The sequence below is a fragment of the Mustela lutreola genome, chromosome 3 (genome assembly GCF_030435805.1).
Source record: "Mustela lutreola isolate mMusLut2 chromosome 3, mMusLut2.pri, whole genome shotgun sequence".
Taxonomy (NCBI): Eukaryota; Metazoa; Chordata; class Mammalia; order Carnivora; family Mustelidae; genus Mustela; species Mustela lutreola.
Genome location: NC_081292.1, coordinates 202,391,404 through 202,409,206, shown reverse-complemented (window position 1 = coordinate 202,409,206; position 17,803 = coordinate 202,391,404). Strand labels below are relative to the sequence as shown.

General features: G+C 35.4%; 1 protein-coding gene across 2 annotated transcripts in view; it reads right to left on the bottom strand.

Moving 5' to 3' along the window:
• Positions 1 to 1,827: 1,827 nt before the first annotated feature.
• PGAP1 (post-GPI attachment to proteins inositol deacylase 1) overlaps positions 1,828 to 17,803 on the bottom strand; it is a 79,784-nt gene continuing 63,808 nt past the window's right edge. For both annotated transcript variants that reach the window (XM_059168522.1, XM_059168523.1), the window contains 8 exons: positions 11,887 to 11,980; positions 10,039 to 10,129; positions 9,013 to 9,210; positions 7,651 to 7,786; positions 6,162 to 6,212; positions 5,306 to 5,493; positions 4,026 to 4,130; positions 1,828 to 2,667 (listed from right to left, as the gene is read on the bottom strand). In XM_059168522.1, the coding sequence (XP_059024505.1) occupies positions 2,529 to 2,667; positions 4,026 to 4,130; positions 5,306 to 5,493; positions 6,162 to 6,212; positions 7,651 to 7,786; positions 9,013 to 9,210; positions 10,039 to 10,129; positions 11,887 to 11,980 (1,002 nt within the window). In that variant the 3' untranslated portion in view covers positions 1,828 to 2,528. The remainder of the gene's footprint in view (positions 2,668 to 4,025; positions 4,131 to 5,305; positions 5,494 to 6,161; positions 6,213 to 7,650; positions 7,787 to 9,012; positions 9,211 to 10,038; positions 10,130 to 11,886; positions 11,981 to 17,803) is intronic.

The following is a 17,803-nucleotide window of genomic DNA, read 5'->3' as shown; positions in this document are numbered from 1 at the left end:
TCATAGGGGAAGAGAGGGAAAAATGAAACAAGATGAAACGAGAGAGGGAGACAAACCGGAGGAGACTCTTATTAAAATCTCAGGAGACAAACTGAGGGTTGATGGAAGGGAGGGGGGTGCAGAGGGATGGGGTGGCTGGGTGATGGACAGTGGGGAGAGTATGTGCTTGGTGAGCACTGTGAATCATGTAAGACTGATGAATCACAGACCCGTACCCCCGAAACAAATAATACATTATATGTTAATTAAAAAAAAACCAAAATGACTGTGGCTGCAATAGAAAATAGATATTAATGAATTTTCTAAAGTTCTTTCTGAATATAAACATAAGTTCAGAAAGAGTTAAATTGGGTGCCTGGGTGGCTCAGTGGGTTAAGCCGCTGCCTTCGGCTCAGGTCATGATCTCAGGGTCCTGGGATCGAGTCCCGCATCGGGCTCTCTGCTCAGCAGGGAGCCTGCTTCCTCCTCTCTCTCCCTCTCTGCCTGCCTCTCTGCCTACTTGTGATCTCTCTCTGTCAAATAAATAAATAAAATCTTTAAAAAAAAAAAAAAAAAAAAAAAAAAAAAAAAACAGAAAGAGTTAAATGACACATTTAACCTGTAACTTAAAAATATAATGATATCAGTGGAAAAAAAACAAAACAAAGATACAATATATCTAAAATTTAGTTATGAATATATGAATAGGTAAAAGTAAGCAGATACGTCATTTAAATACACACATGGTATGCCATGGGACAAGTGTATAATAAACTCTCTTTCCTTTCATACATTGAACAATGTGCTACCTCACTCAAACAAGAGCCTGAAATAGCAGCCCTGTCTACTGTGAGGTTATGTAAATATAAATACTGAACAACAGGCATGAGGCTGAGAGAGACAACAATGGAATTAAACTTTAATTGATTTAATTTAATTAAATTAATTTTAAAAAATTAAATTAAAAAAATTAAATTAAATTAAAGTAAACTCTCACAGATAACATGGAGATCCTCTTCAACTCCACAAAAGAGCAAGGGCCTGAGGAGTAACTGAGAAGTAAGAACTGAGAAGTAAGTAAGTGAGGTAACCCTCTCCAGGCAGTGAAGTGGGGGTAACCCTCCATAAGCAGTAACAGCTGAGAGGCTATAATGGAATCCAGAAGCAATTGCTGAAAAAATGGATCTGGTACCCTAGGACATTCCTGGGTACTAACAAGGTCAAAAGTTCATAAATATTACTGGGATTTACGGGCTTTACTTAAATGGTTTTGGGTATGTAGAGCATATACATCTAAAGGATGAGCCAAGTATACCTCAGCCTGAGTTTATTCTATCTTAAGGCAGATACCTAGCTCTATTACCTACTCTTCTGTAGCTAAAAGTGAGCTGAAGTTTGAAATGAAATAGAAATATTGCTCTCTTTTCTGTCAAACCAAGTTAATCACCGTGGCAACTTAATATACCATTGTTGAAACTAGTGGCAAAACCCTCCAATTTATTTAAGTATACTGTTTATACTTAAATAATGGGTAACAGTTGGTTATTCCATTAATAGTATAATTTTGCATATCAAATGCGGTCTACCACTTGATCATGCTGACTTTTTTTTCCTACAGAAGACAGAAACTATGCAAACCTAGAGATTTTTCTAACCACTGGAATTTAGTTATTTTAAAAATACATCATGATCTGAGGCACTTTTGGCAACCATGTGGTCAATGAATTAAATGAAATGGTATATATTGAACAACTGTACTGCTCCAACACCATAAAGTAAATATCTGGGACAATTTTCTTTAAATTGAACAAAAGATTTCTTTAATAGTCTCATGATATTCACCCAGAATACAAAATGAGATCTGTATTTGAAAAGTAGTGAGAAAACTTCAGTAAGTTTTGAGTTTAAATTATGTTCACCAATCTTGCATTGGTTACCAAGAAGAAAACATGTCTCCTTAAAATGAAAAGTTGTATTTCACAGATGTAAGAAAACAAAAGATCTGCCTTGTTCACTGTGGCTGCCAAAAACCGGCCAAAGACTCTCTGAGTTATTTCATTTTTGAGAAACCAAAGAGTTGTGAATTTCATAGATCTTTTCCTTTTTCATCCATCTTTTAAGACTGATTTCTCAATATGCATGTTGTACCAAATACAAAGTAACCAAGTTTTCAGAAAAAGTTTGATGAAATGAGGAGAATGTTTGAGTTGAGATTACAAGCAATGCTACATTTACTGAGTATTTAGAAGATCCCCACTATGGCCAATCAAGCAGAATAGCTGATATGCAGAAATCCTCAAAAACAGTGGCCACCAGACCCTTTTAACCATTTTTTAAAAAATGACTAGTATGTGGATGCCATACCACAAAACAAAACCATGCTTCAACTTTTCTCAAGCATTATAAAACTAATTTCCTATTTTCAATATTGTAAAAATAGACTGGTCTTCTCCAAAGGATCTTGCTGTCCACATTGATGAATCTGTGCATTCCCTCTTCTTACTGACCCTACATGTGTAAATTATTTTTATCATTCCTTAAATTCAGTCTTATATAAAGTTGCATAATGCATGGAGTAAAAGAGGAATGAATATGAAGCATGGAACCCTGTATAAATGTGCTGACCCAAAAGCAATTATACCAATAGCCAGAGGAAGTGGAAATTGCGAAGTAGTCTTCAACAATTTACTGTAAAGAAACAGAAAAATATACATTATGTAAACTACATTGTAGGCAAAACCAGAATATGTTGATTTTTTTACAGTTTTGAGAAGGTGTTCTAAGTAATGTTAGAAGTAATTTTTCATATAATGAATTTAACTGTCCATAATTTTTAAAAAGATCAATATAAGCCACATTTTACCTAGAGAACAATATTTCTATTAAGTAAATAATCAGCTTTGTTTAGTCTTTTAAATTTTGACAACAGAAAAATGTTAGTTGGACTTTTTCATTCAGCAATTCTACCTCTATAGACTAATCCTTTTAAAAATAATATTTAGTAGGACATAGCTACAGAACTATTTTAACCTTACTTATAATAGCAAAAAAAACAACAAAACAAAACAAAAAAAATCTAAACCAAATAAAAAAGGAACCCTTAATTCCTAACACGAATAATATTAAAACAAGACACTAAATCTTTCTAAAAGAAAAATGCTATCAGCAAAGACTATTAACTTTTTACTCAAAAAATAGAGAAACTGAGGATAAGAGGGGTTAAGAAATCTGTCTAAGGATATAGAGGTATTAAACGGCAGAGCCAAGAGTCAAAACCCAGGTCTGCTTCATTTTAGAAAATCTGCAAACATCTGCCAAAATCAACTGAAAACAGGTTCCCAGAGCAAACAACCAAACCAGTCAATGAAAAGTCAAATATTATAGAGAACTTTAAACATCTATGTAAATGAACTAACAGTATAATGAACTTCATCACCCTACTTCAAAAAGTATCAAATCATGGCCAATCCTACTTCATCTATAATCCTATTCACTTCACTCCTGTACTTATGGAGACAAATTTTATTAGTCATCATATCTTGTAAGAGCTAAATTTTTCAAAAAAAGGTATTCTATCCTAACAAGTAAAACCCACAGTTAAGAAAACAAATAGGGGCGCCTGGGTGGCTCAGTGGGTTAAAGCCTCTGCTTTCGGCTCAGGTCATGATCCCAGGGTCCTGGGATTGAGCCCCACATCAGGCTCTCTGCTCAGCAGGGAGCCTGCTTCCTCCTCTCTCTCTGCCTGCCTCTCTGCCTACTTGTGATCTCTGTCTGTCAAGTAAATAAATAAAATCTTTCAAAAAAAAAAAAAAAGAAAACAAATAAAATATGCTTCCATATAAATTATACCTGCACACAAACCATACTTACTATAAGATTACAGCTTTAGCTTTAGGAATATATCTCAAAATATTTAGACATAATATTTAGTCAAATATTTGGACACAGTCAAAATATTGCGATATAAAGAACACATTTCAGACATAAAAGAAGAGCTATTAAGACTAGGAAAAAATGTGAGAAAAACAAAGATTAAACTATTATACCTGGATCTTATTGAAACAGTGTGAGTATTTCCAAGAACTGCCATAGTTGGAATAAGGATAAATGCCAAAGGTTTACATGGATCAGGATTAAGTTTAAAGTAATACCTATACCAAAGAGACAAAACCCTCATAAATCAAAAGCACACCTAATCATTTTAAATATAAGAAATTAATTGCGAAACATTTCATAGATAGGAGAGTTCTAAATATATTGCTCATGAAATCTTTGGCAAATAACTTTGCTACAAATTATCTTTATACTTGAAGTTTTACATGGAGAACTATGTTCAGAAACTACTAAAGGAAATGAAAATATCCAATATGGAAACACTTCCTTTTAATGACAAAAAAACAATGAAAAAAATGAAGGTTTACATAAAGCAACTGTCCCTAGTTTTAAAAATCCACAAATTCTCATCTCTGGCCTTTATGGACACTGAGGCATCTATAGCTTTTCAGAATCATAAATTCATACTCCTCAAGTAATTTCTCCCCATACTTGTGAGCAAAAATCTGATCTTGACTATAATGAGGGACAAGGGAAGTATATTAACATCTCGTAATCTGTTGATCTAATTTATCAAACTTACTTGGCTTTTGAAAAAAATATTTCCAGTATTTAGATAATTTGAAATTTTTATATTATTTCTGAAAACCGTATTGAGTAGGGGATCAGTTATTACTGGGATAAGGTAGCCTTTTAAAAAATACTTACCAATAACTAAATATTCTAGAAATAATCTTAGAGGGCATTTTCACACTCTGATTTAATCTAAAACAATTATCACGTGATAAGGCAAAAATTGTTTTAGTGGTAAAATAGCTGGTCATTTATTTTAGTTCAATGTTTGATATTCAAATAGAAAACTACGCCTTTTTTTTTTCATTATTTCTAATCTTTTTAAATGTAGGTATTTTCTTACTTCGAAATTTAAGAAAACATAAAACTTATTATAAATTGAAAAATACCTAAGCACTAAGCATTATGAGTACTTTAAGTAAATAAAACAAAATGCACATTTTCACATAATATCTAGACTCACAGAAGATTAAAGGTAAAATAATACAATACAACTTCCCTCTTTTAGTCAGATTTTGAGGAAGTTTATATTCTCACAGTAAGGGAACCATATGCATATATTCAAAATAAATTTCAGGAGATACATATAGCTTCCTATTCTTGAGCAAGTTTTATGGATCATTAGAAATCTTGTAAATTTCTACTTACAGATACTTATTGTTTGAAGCACATAAATTACAATTATACAAATAAAACACACCTGACATTCTTTAACCAATAAATTAAAGACGGCATGCTGAGCAATACAATCCATGTTAATAAGTTGATCACAGTACTGTGCATGCGCAGACTATCTTCGGCATCACTGGCAGATAAACGAAGATGGTGTACTGTAGAGTCTTTATGGTGATTTGATTTTTTTTCACTTCTTCTAGAGTGTTTGGGATTCTATAAAGCAATATAGTAAAATTACTAAGATGTTAAAATTTAGGTTTATTATTTTACTCAGAATCATACTCAATTATTTAACAGCTAAATAACCACATCTTTCTAATCAAACTGAAATAAAATATTGAAATTACCTTGCTCAGTGTAATTTAAAGCAGTTATTAGTTATAAAATTTTCATCCCATGACTTGCTATTTCCATTGCTGAGACTAGATCCTCTAAGTAATTACTAAAAATTTAAGAGATAATTTGTAACAACAAACATGACATAAATACTGATAAAGATCAAATTAAAATCAGACAGGGGCACCTGGATGGCTCAGCTGGTTAAGCATTGCACTCTTTACTTTGGCTCAGGTCATGATCTTTGGGTCGTGAAATCAAGCCCTGCATCGGGGGTGTTGGGGCCTTGAGGCTTGAGATTCTCTCTCCCTCTCCCTCTGCTCCTCCCTGTTACCACTCCCTGCCCCCCCCCCCCACCACATGCTTACTCTCTTTAACAACAACAACAAAATTAAAATCAGACAATCTAAATAGGTTCAATTTTTTTAGTTACTTAAATTCATGACACCTTTTTTAGACACCGTAAAATCCTAACTTAAAAAAATCTTTATTTCCCCACGTTCTTTTATATTAAAGTGATGTAGAGTTTTGAAAATAAAACTTACCACAGTCTGGCTATTTTTGTACATTGTTAGGCTGGCTTGCAGATGAACAATCTAGGAAAAAAGAAAAAAACTGTTTAATTTCACTTTTACTTTGAAACAAAAAAACCATTTTTATTACAACTGAGAAACACTAATCTGAAATTTAAAGAAATCTAACTAAAAATACATTTAAACTTTTACAAATATTTTTCAGGGTGCCTGGGTGGCTGGCTCAGTGGGTTAAAGCCTCTGCCTTCAGCTCAGGTCATGATCTCAGGGTCCTGGGATGGAGCCCCGCATCGGGATCTCTGCTCAGCCGGGAGCCTGCTTCCCTTTCTCTCTCTCTGCCTGCCTCTCTGCCTACTTGTGATCTCTGTCAAATAAATAAAATCTTAAAAAACAAACAAACAAATATTCTTTCAGAAAAGGTAAATAATAACTACACAAACTTGCTATTAAGGACTAAAAAACAAACAAAATAATAAAACTTCCAGAGTGTGATATATTATTATACCTCTGTATTCTGAGAACTTATGTTTAAATATGCTTTGCTCTAATAACTTAGCATCCTGTGAGTAAAATATTGATTATCTTCAGTATAGTATAAAGAATTTAACGTGTCTTATCTATTTTTAATTTTTGAAAATCTGAACTCAATTATATATGGTGAAATGCTTACAAGAACCTCAGAAAATCTCTAGGTTTAATTTGTTAGGTTTGCTTATGGCTAAGTATTTAGCCAGTTTAGTATTTAGCCAGTTTTGTTCATTGGGTCAATTATTTGAAATATCCAATTTAAAAAGCTAAAACTATCATATTTATAAATCAAAGTAGTAAACAGATTTTTCTGATGGACACAAATTCCTTTGGAAAACAGATTATATAATGTACATATATTAGTGTTAAAAGCAGATGTAAATAAACCATTGTTTAAAAAAGAAAATGATTATCCATTCTGGTATCAACTGTCTCTACCTAAGTTTAATGTGGAGAATATGTAGTTGTATAACCTAGATTTTCCTGCTATCAGCCTTCTTGGAAGTTTTTCACTTCCTCAGTAAAATTATTAGGCTAATTATTTTTGTCTTCTGATTCTCCAGCAACATGTGTAACATTCTACATTATGTCAGCACAATTGATAGCTTGATCCCAGTGACATAACTTTTTGTCTATTACCCTTGTTCAAAAGAAGGTATGAATAAAAACTGCTCTAAATAAAATGCTTTTTAAAAAGTTGATACTACTTGCAAGAGCAAGAAGCAATGTGAAACAGATTAGATAGTCTCCCCTTATTTTGTTTTTACTAACTGAACTCAGATTAATAATTTCAGCTCCGTAGTTAATCATATATTTTAAATAACTAAGATGTTTAAGAAAACCTTCTACACTTAAACCTTAAATAACAGGTTACTACAGCTATAGTTAAAATTTTCGTTAACAACACCTACAGGAAATTCTATGTCTGCCTGTCACAAAGCCTAGTTATTCTGACTTCAGTGATGTGACATACCTTAAACACATAATAAAGATAAGTAAGCAGTATGGCAAAAGCTCCACAAGTTGTCCAACCTACTATGATCAAAACAATTGTCAAAAAGGGCAAATCTGCTGATATCATTTTGATATCTTTAGGAAGTTCAGGGGGCCTGGAAAAAAAACAAGAATAAAGCTATTAAAAGAATATTAACAGTTGTTTATACAGTCATATTAAGAAAGAAAACAATACAGTACTCTGCTAGGCTCTCCTGCTTATTAATATGCAAGTATCACAAGGTAAGCAGTAAAATATTTTCTCATAAAAGCAAGGGATGACATATATTTGTATATTCTGTAACACACTGTGACAGCTCCTCTTTCATTTAGATACAGTATGGCTGATATTTGTACTAAGTTAGAAAAAATGCTGCTAAAAATAATCATTAATTATAGGCCCTGTGTCATATATATTTCCTATCTTGACAGGAGGAAAAACAGTTTTCTATTTCTTAAAGTCTCAAGATCACTCAGACTTATGAAGCTATTAGTGTCAGAAGCACCTCAGAAGGGTGAAGGAAGAAGCATCACACCGTAATCCCCTCTGTGACAGTAAATCACGTAACATGTCCGGTGAGGAGCAGAGGCAAGAGAAATAAGGTCAGTGGTTTACCAGAAAAGCCTATCAGTAGCTTCAAACTTTGTCTTTGGATCCAAAATAAAACTCTAGGCAATGTTTTTGGAATTTTTTTTGCATTTCATCTAATCTGATCTTAAGTATCTTGACTGGAATTCTCTTGCTCTCAGGTGTGACTGGAAGTCAACATATAAAAGCATTACCAGATAAATATTTCTTCCTTCAAAAGATTTACAATCATAAAAATTAAAAATAATTCTGTAATCTGTCACTTTTTAAAGTAATGTCTACTCCCAATGCTGGGCTCAAATTCATGACCCTGAGTTCAAAAGGCATATGCTCTACTGACTGAGCCAGTAAGGCATCCCTCTGTCAAACGTTTTTGATTAACTCTTGGCATTAACTCAAACAGAATTTAACATGCAATAAATGATTATCTTTTTTTAAAAATAAAAGTTTTTATTTAGTTCATTAATCTCTACACCAACGTCGGGCTCAAACCCATGACCCCTAGATCAAGACTTGCATGCTCCTCTGGCTGAGCCAGCCAGGTGCCCCTGAATGATTATCTTTAACAAAGATATAACTTTTAACACTAACCCATGTTTTTCTAGTTTTTCTAGAAGAAGTGAACTTCTTTTCTTTCTAAGGTTACTTTCCTTAGAAATTAGAGTTTAGTTAAAGCTAACTAATTCTGAGGTTCCCTATCAAAATACACTTTTTTCCTTAAGAGCAATAAGAAAGCTTTCAGTCATTCTTTACCTTCTCAAAGCTAGCCACAATGAAGAAAGGAGTCTCACAGATGTAGAAGACAGTAGGCCACCCCAGTAGGCAGTACATGTTCCAAACAGAAAGAGAATCAAGGATACAAGGGGGAAACACATACTCTGACTGGTTAAAACGATGGCATCTAATTCTGGTAACATTAACACATCCCATAACTCCTCAAACCATTTATATCTGTGAATAAAAGAAAACATACAATAAAAGAAAAAAATCAACAACTGACATTCAAATATTTAATATCTGAGGTATCTGGCCATACATTAGAGTCCTCTAAGTTTCATGATACTCAATGTGTACTTATACTGAAAAACCAATTTCAATTCCTTGTAGAGAAAAAGTTATTTATCTTCCAAGTAAGTCTACTGATCTTCAAGGATCTGAGCCCTGAGTATCAATGCTGTTCCTTGTAATAAATAAGTTGTCTTTTTTTTAAGCTAGAAAACCAACAGCTAATTGTAATAACTAACGAAAAGAGATCTAATGTATACCTGTTCTCAGCATAAAACACAAAATAAGAATAAATTAAAAATGGAATGCTAAGTGTGGTAGAGATCTAAAATACACTTTGTATGGGAATAAAAAGTGATCTGAAGCACTGTTTCACAAATATCCTATAACAGTTTGCACTCATGAATTTGGGATACTCAAAAATTACAGACCATATGTATCCCTTTGCAAATTTAAGAAGTTTGGTATATTTACAGATTAAGTTTCTATAACTGATACATATATATATAATTTCTATAATTACTTTTGAAATGGTTATAATATCAAAGTAAATGTTGATATACCTATTAGGACTCTGACTAAAAATCCCATTTAATAAAATAAGACAATTGCCATATTTGTATGAGTATTTATATATCATTATGGAGCATACTATGCCCCTATATATATATGCCCCTATTATATAAATGAAACATGTCTTATATATAAAAATAATTAAACATGTTTCATATATATAAAATAATTAAAATCATTATCACAGATAATAAAACTTACCCCAACAGAAACTTAATCATAATTACAAAAGGATCAACTTTGTATGGCTTGGCTTCTTTATCCAACACAGTAGCATATTCTAAGCAATGACCTGGTGATTAAAAAAAAAATAGTAACTATGAGTCATATCATACATTGACTGCATTGTAAAAGCAACATATTTCATGTCAGAGAAAGCAAGGGTCACAATTATCATAAAGACTCTCTTCACAGATTAGAAATTACTGTAACTCAATAGATCATAAGTAAGAGTACACAATCACTTCTGAAACAACTTCAGGAAGCCAAATGGTTTCACCATTTGCATTTTCACAAAGCTCCAAACATGATTTTTTTAAAAAACAACTTAACTGAGATGTAATTCTTATACCACACAATTCATTCAAAGTACACACAATTTAGTGGTTTTAAGTATATTCACAGTTATGCCTTCATCACCACAATCAGTCTCAGAACATTTTCATTACTCCCAAAACAAACTTGTTCTCCTTAACTGTCACCTGCTCCCAGGGAACAATTAATTTACTTTGTTTCTAAAGAAAGGCCTATTCTTAACATTTCCTATAAACAAAATCATATAATGTACAGTCCTTTGTGACTGGCTCCTTTTTTTTGGTGTGTTTCCAAGATTCATCCATGTGTTAGCAGGTGTCAGCACACTCTAGTTATGTGTTTATCAGCTGATGAATACTTGGGTTGTTTCTGCTTTTTGGATATGAACAGTGCTTCTGTGAACATGGGTGCACAGGTTTAGTGTGGGTATCTGTTCACATTTTTCTTGGATATATACCTAGAAGTACAGTTCCTGAGTCACAGAGTAACTGCCAACCTACTTTCCAAAGCATCTATACCATTTCACATTCCCAAAAGCAGCATATGAAGGTTAAAATGAATACTAAAGGCAGACTTGAAATTGTAAGTCATTGAAAGGAAATCAGTAGCTGCAGAAGGACTTGGCAAGAGGAAAGGGTAGGGATATTTTTGGACTATTTTTATGTATTTTGATCCACTGTCTTTTCCTATCTCATCTCCCTTCATTACAACCCAAGCCCAACAATGTGTGAGGGCTTTATAAAGCAGGCTCCTGGGAAACTATTTTCATTGCTATCCTCTAGGAAAGGTTTTGTCCAATGCAGTGTATATTCTAATCGGGATCTCCGGATTCATTCTCCACCCTTACTTTGTTCTGAGCTCTGGGAGGCTGACTTAGGTGCAATGAATTATAGGCACTGATAAGAGGAAATAAGGTTCGTATATGTATTTCCCTGCCTTTTCCCCCTGCTGAGCCACAGCTTGACAGTGGCTATAGCTGTAGTAATGCTGCCCTCCACTACAGCCCTCTAGGCTTGCTCACTCCCTTGCCCTGAAAACGAGGAGTATCAGACGGCTCTACTGCTAACCTGGCACTTAATCATTTCTTGTTGGTTTCTCTTAACCCTACCCATACCTTTGAAACAGTCTCTTCATTAAAATAAACTCTCAGTTTTTCCATTCAGGACCTAACTGATGTAGTGGAACAGCCCAAACATTACACTGAATGCCTACTATGTGCCTGACACTACATTAGGTACTAGGGATGGAATGGGGAACAAGATCCCCATCAAGGAGACTCTCCCTCTTAAGATATCATTAGAATAAAGGGAAAAAATTTCAGGCACTAAAGTGTAAAATGGAAAAGCTAAGTAAGGAATCTTCTTGGGGATCTCCTAAAACCAGAGGATCTGAAATGCCTGTAAACTGGAGAGACGGGTCATGAACTCAGCCACATGAGAGACAAATAAGTAGTAATGAAGAACTTGGAGAAAAGGGGTGGAGAGAGATGGGGAGGAGGAATAGAAACATTCTTACCTGTTGAGAAAAGAGAATATAACTGTCCTCCATAAGCAAGAAGGATACTAGATGTAACATAAGCAGGAAGAGCTCCTCCGTGAAATCGAACTACCTAGAAAACAGGCAAATCACAGGGCAACTTCTGAATATTCATGTTAATGAAATTAATGTACTTTCACATGAAATAAAAGTGTCTTTCTTCACTTTATATTTTCCCTGACATGGCCACAGAGGTACTTCCAGTAATGGGTATCAAAACTCTACGTAAAATAAATATCAAAAATATACAGTATGTTAGAAACATGTAATCAGAATTTTTCATAAAGGTGCAACAAAAAAATACGCAGTAGAGTAGCATATACTACAGACTTTTTTAACAAGGTACATTTATTGAGCATTTAATATAGTCCAGGCATGATACTAAACATTTTATATGTGTTATCTCACTCTCTCCTCCCAAAATCCTTTGAGGTAATTCTTATCCCTATTTTACAGATGAAGAAATTCAGGCACAGGGAGCCCACAACTTGCACAATTAAAAACCTAATAGACAAATAGGGGAACATGGGTGGCTTATTTGGTCAAGCATCCAACTCTTGATTTTGGCTCAGGTCATAATTTCAGGGTGATGTGATCAAGCCTGGTGTCAGGCTCCACGCTTGGCATGGAGCATGACTGAGATTCTCTCTTCCCCTTTCCCTCTGTCCCTTGCATGCATGCACACTCTCTCTTGAAAATAAATAAATAAAATCTTAAAAAAAAGAAAGTTAATAGACAAACAAGTTTCTCATTAACTCTTATTGTCCTCATCAGTAAAATGGGGACAATACGGTACTTACCTTATAGGTGATTTTAAAGTTTAAGGATGTTCACTTGTGTAAAGCATTTACAGTATTAACTCAAACATGTTAAGCTATCACAAAATATTAGCTGCTATTACAAGCATACTTCATTTTATTGTTTTTGCTTCACTGCACTTTGGAGATAATTGAATTTTTTACAAATTGAACATTTGTGGCAACTGGATTGAACTAGTCTATCAGGGCCATTTTTCCAATAGCATTTGCTCACTCTGTGTCATACTTTGAGATTCCTTGCAACATTTCAAGTGTTTTCATTATTGTATTCGTTATTATAATCTACAATGACTGATTATGACTCATGGAAAGCTCAAATAATGGTTAGCATTTTTTAGCTATAAAGTTTTAAAAATTAAATGGTTAGCATTTTTTAGCTATAGAGTTTTAAAAATTAAATGATACTCAATGCCTGCTAATGACCTGGTAGAAAACATATAGCATACTTTAGTTATCAAGAGTACAGAAACAGGGGTGCCTGGGTGGCTCGCTGGTTAAGCATCTGACTGATTTTCGCTCAGGTCATGATCTCAAGGGTCGTGGGGTTGAGCCCGAGGTGGAGACCCCATGGGGGGGGTACCCCACTTAGCAGGGAGTCTGCTTGAGGTTCTCTCCTGTGTGTGTACGCGTGCACTGCACACACTTGCGCTCCTAAATAAATCTTAAAAAAGAAAAAAGGAAGGGCGCCTGGGTGACTCATCGGGTTGATCCCAGGTTCCTGGGATTGAGTTCTGCATAAGGCTCTCTGCTCAGCAGGGGGCCTGCTTCTCCCAGCTCTCTCTCTGCCTGCCTCTCTGCCTACTTGTGATCTCTGTCTGTCAAATAAATAAATAAAATCTTTAAAAAAAAAAGGAGAGGGGGAGGAGAAATGGTAGAGGAGTAGGAGACTTAAATTTCATCTGGTTCCAGGAATTTAGCTAGATAGTTATCAAACCATTCTGAACTACTACAAACTCAACAGGGGATTGAAGAATAGCAGCAATTCTATGAACAGAAAAGTAGCCACCTTCTAGAAGGTAGGACGTGTGGAGAAGTGAATCTGAGGCAATAATTTGGAAGATACACCACGGGGGGAGGGAGCTTCCATCAACTGGCTACCAGCAAGCGAAAGAGCAGCAGAGCACAAAATCTGAACTTTTAGAAGTCTGCTCCACTGAGGGACGTCGCTCTAGTAGCTAAGCCGGGGGTAGAATCCTCCCTGGGACAGTGTGGTCTCAGGACTCTCAGGGTCACAGAAAGACTGGGCAGAACTCGGGCAGAGGTCCCAAATATTGGAGCAGGGAAGCTGGCTGCAAAGATGGAGCTGAAGAGTGGGCTCTCAGCTCAGGGCTGCCTTAAACCACAATCCGTGGCACAGTTGGGCCACTATTCTTCGAGCAAGGACCCAACAAGCAGCAGGTCCAGGGAGACTTTCCTTCCTCCCCAGGAGGAGTGGTGTGGGGGCAAACCACAGGAATCTGCTAGGTTTGGAAATTCCAAATGGGGTTGTGTGCCAGAGACAGAAATGCTCGGTCACACAGGCCAGGTGAGCATGGAGTGGGGCCGGAAACCAGGGAGACAGGAGTGATTGCTTTTCTCTGAAGGCTCCCTGGGGAGGGGGGCCCTGAGTTCTCAGTTCCTCTGGGGCCAGAGATTGGGAGGCCACCACTTTCATTCTTATCCTCCAAAGCTGTATGGAAAGCTTTCAGGGGACAAAAGGTACAGACAGCAAACCTGAGCAGATTGCTTAGCCTGGCCCCTGGCAGGGGTGGTGCAATTCCGCATCAGGCAAAGACATGTGAGAATCACTGCAACAGGCCCCTGCTCCAGAAGATCAGCAAGAACAATCAGCCAAGACGAAGTTTACCAAACAATGAGAACTGCAAAACTCCAGTGCTAGAGGAATATAGCACATAGAATTCATGGCTTTCCCCCCATGATTCTTTAGTCTTTCAAAGTTAGTTTTTTAATTTTCTTTTTTCTTTTTCTATTTTTTAAAATTTTTCTTCTTTTTTCAAACAACATCTTAATTCCCTTTTAAAAATCCATTTTCATTTTCATTTTTACAGTTATATTCTATCCTTTCATTGTATTTAACCTTATTTTTTGTATTATTTAAGTTTTTCTTTCTTTAAACTTTTGGGATACAGTTTCTTCCAACAGACCAAAATATATCCTAAATCTAGTATATGGCTTTGTCCTAGTCTCCAGCCTGATCACATTCTCTCCTTTTTAATCTTTTTTTTTCTTTTTTCAACCAACTTCTTATCACTTTTATAAAATCTTTAATTTTCATCTTTATAGTCATATTCCATCTCTTCATCGTACTTACCCTTATTTTGGTATATATATATATAAATTTTTTTTTTAAAATTTTGGGAGGCAGTTTCTTCTAAAGACCAACATCTAGTGTGTGGCTCTGTTCTATTCACCAGCCTGATCATATGCTTTTTTTTTTTTTTGGTGCCTTTCTCCACTGCCCCCCCCCTGCCACCCCGCTGTTTTGGGTCTATTCTGATTTGTTTAGTGTATATTATTCTGGGGGTTGTTTTAGTATTTTGTTCTCTTATTCATCTATTCTTCTCTGGACAAAATGACAAACTGGGAAAACTCACCTCAAAAAAAAAAGAACAAGAGGTAGTACCAACTGCCTGAGACATAATCAATACAGACATTAGTAAGATGTTGGAACTAGAGTTCAGAATGATGATTATAAAGATACTAGCTGGGCTTGATATAAGCATAGAAGATACCAGAGAATCCCTTTCTGGAGAAATAAAAGAACTAAAATCTAACCAAATTGAAATAAAAAAGGCTATTAATGAGGTACAATAAAAAATGGAGGCTCTAACTGCAAGGATAGATGAGGCAGAAGAGAGAATTAGTGATATAGAAGACCAAATGATGGAGAATAAAGAAGCTGGATAAAAGAGAGATAAACAACTACTAGATCACAAGGTGAGAATTTGAGAGATAAGTGATACCATAAGATGAAACAATATTAGAATAACTGGGATCCCAGAAGAAGAAAGAGAGAGAGGGGCAGAAAGTATACTGGAGCAAATTGTTATAGAAAAAGAATTTTCTAATTTGGGGAAGGAAACAGGCATCAAAATCCAGGAAGCAAAGAGAATTCCCCCTCAAAATCAATAAAAATAGGTCAACACCCTGTCATCTAATAGTAAAACTTACAAGGCTCAGAGACAAAGAGAAAATCTTGAAAGCAACTCAGGACAGGAGATCTGTAACCTACAACAGTAGAAATATTAAATTGGCAGCAGACCTATCCACAGAGACCTGGCAGGCCAGAATGGATTGGCATGATATATTCAAGGCACTAAATGAGAAAAATATGCAGCCAAGAAAACTATATCCAGCTAGGCTGTCACTGAAAATAGAATGAAAAATTAAAAAAAACTTCCAAGATTAACAAAAACTGAAAGAATTTGCAAGAACACAAAACCAGCCCTACAGACAATATTGAAAGGGGTCCTCTAAGCCAAGAAAGAGCCTAAAAGTAACACAGACCAGAAAGGAACAGAGACAATATACAGTAACAGTCACATTACAGATAATACAATGGCCCTAAATTCTTATCTTTCAACAGTTACCCTGAATGTAAATGGCTAAATGCCCCAATCAAAAGACAAAGGTATCAGATTCAATAAAAAGCAAGACCCACCAACAGGCTGTCTGCAAGAGACACAATTTAGACCCAAAGGCACCTCTGGACTTAAAGTGAGGGGGTGGAAAAACACTTACCATTCTAATGGACATCAGAAGAAAGCTGGGTGGCAATCCTTATATCAGACAAATTAGATTTTAAACCAAAGACTATAATAAGAGATGAGGAAGGACACTACATCATACATAATTAAAGGTTCTGTCCAACAAGAAGATCTAACAATTTTAAACATCTGTTTTAAAATATCTATGCCCCTAACATGGGAGCAGCCAATTATATAAATGAATTAATAACAAAATCAAAGAAACACATCAACAGTTATACAATAATAGTAGGGGACTTTAACACCCCCCTCACTGAAATGGACATATCATCTAAGCAAAAGATCAACAAGGAAATAAAGGCTTTAAATGACACACTGAACCAGATGGACATCACAGATATATTCAGAACATACCATCCCAAAGCAAAAGAGTACACATTCTTCTCCAGTGCACTTGGAACATTCTCCAGAACAGATCACATCCTGGGTCACAAATCAGGTCTCAAATGGTACCAAAAGACTGGGATCATTCTCTGCATAATTTCGGACCACAATGCTTTGAAACTAGAACTCAATCACAAGAGGAAAGTTGGAAAGAACTCAGATTCATGGAGGCTAAAGAGTATCCTACTAAAGAATGAATGGGTCAACCACGAAATTAAAGAATTAAAAAATTCATGAAAGCAAATGAAAATGAAAACACAACTGTTCAAAATCTTTGGGATACAGCAAAGATGTATTTTCTAAGAAAATACAAGAAACAGGAAAGGTCCAAGCCTTTCTCAAGAAACAGGAAAGGTCTCAAGTCTATAACCTGACCCTACCTATACCTAAAGGAGCTTGGAAAGAACAGCAAAAAAAGCCTAAACCCAGCAGGAGAAGAGAAATTAAAGAGCAACAGAAATCAATGAAATAAAAACCAAAAGAACAGTAGAACAGATCAGCCAAACTAGGAGCTGGTTCTCTGAAAGAATTTAAGATTGAACCCCTAGCCAGACCTATCAAAAAGAGAAGAGAAAGAACCCAAATTAATAAAATCATGAATGAAAGAGGAGAGATCACAACCAACACCAAAGAAATTATACAATCATAAGAACATATTATGAGCAACTATATGCCAATGGTCCTGGGAGGCAGGAAAAGAGAAGAGTCAGATTCACAATGATTTGATATAAGAAGGCCCTACTTGCCATTGCTGGGTTTGAAGAAGAAGGAAGGGACAAGTCAAGAAGTGCAGGCAGCCTATAGAAGCTGGAAATGGCAAACAAACGTGATTTCCCAGAGTGTCCGGAAGAAACACAACCCTGGGCACCTGGGTGGGTCAGTCATTAACCATCTGCCTTTGAAACTAGAACTCCCTGTGCCATGATC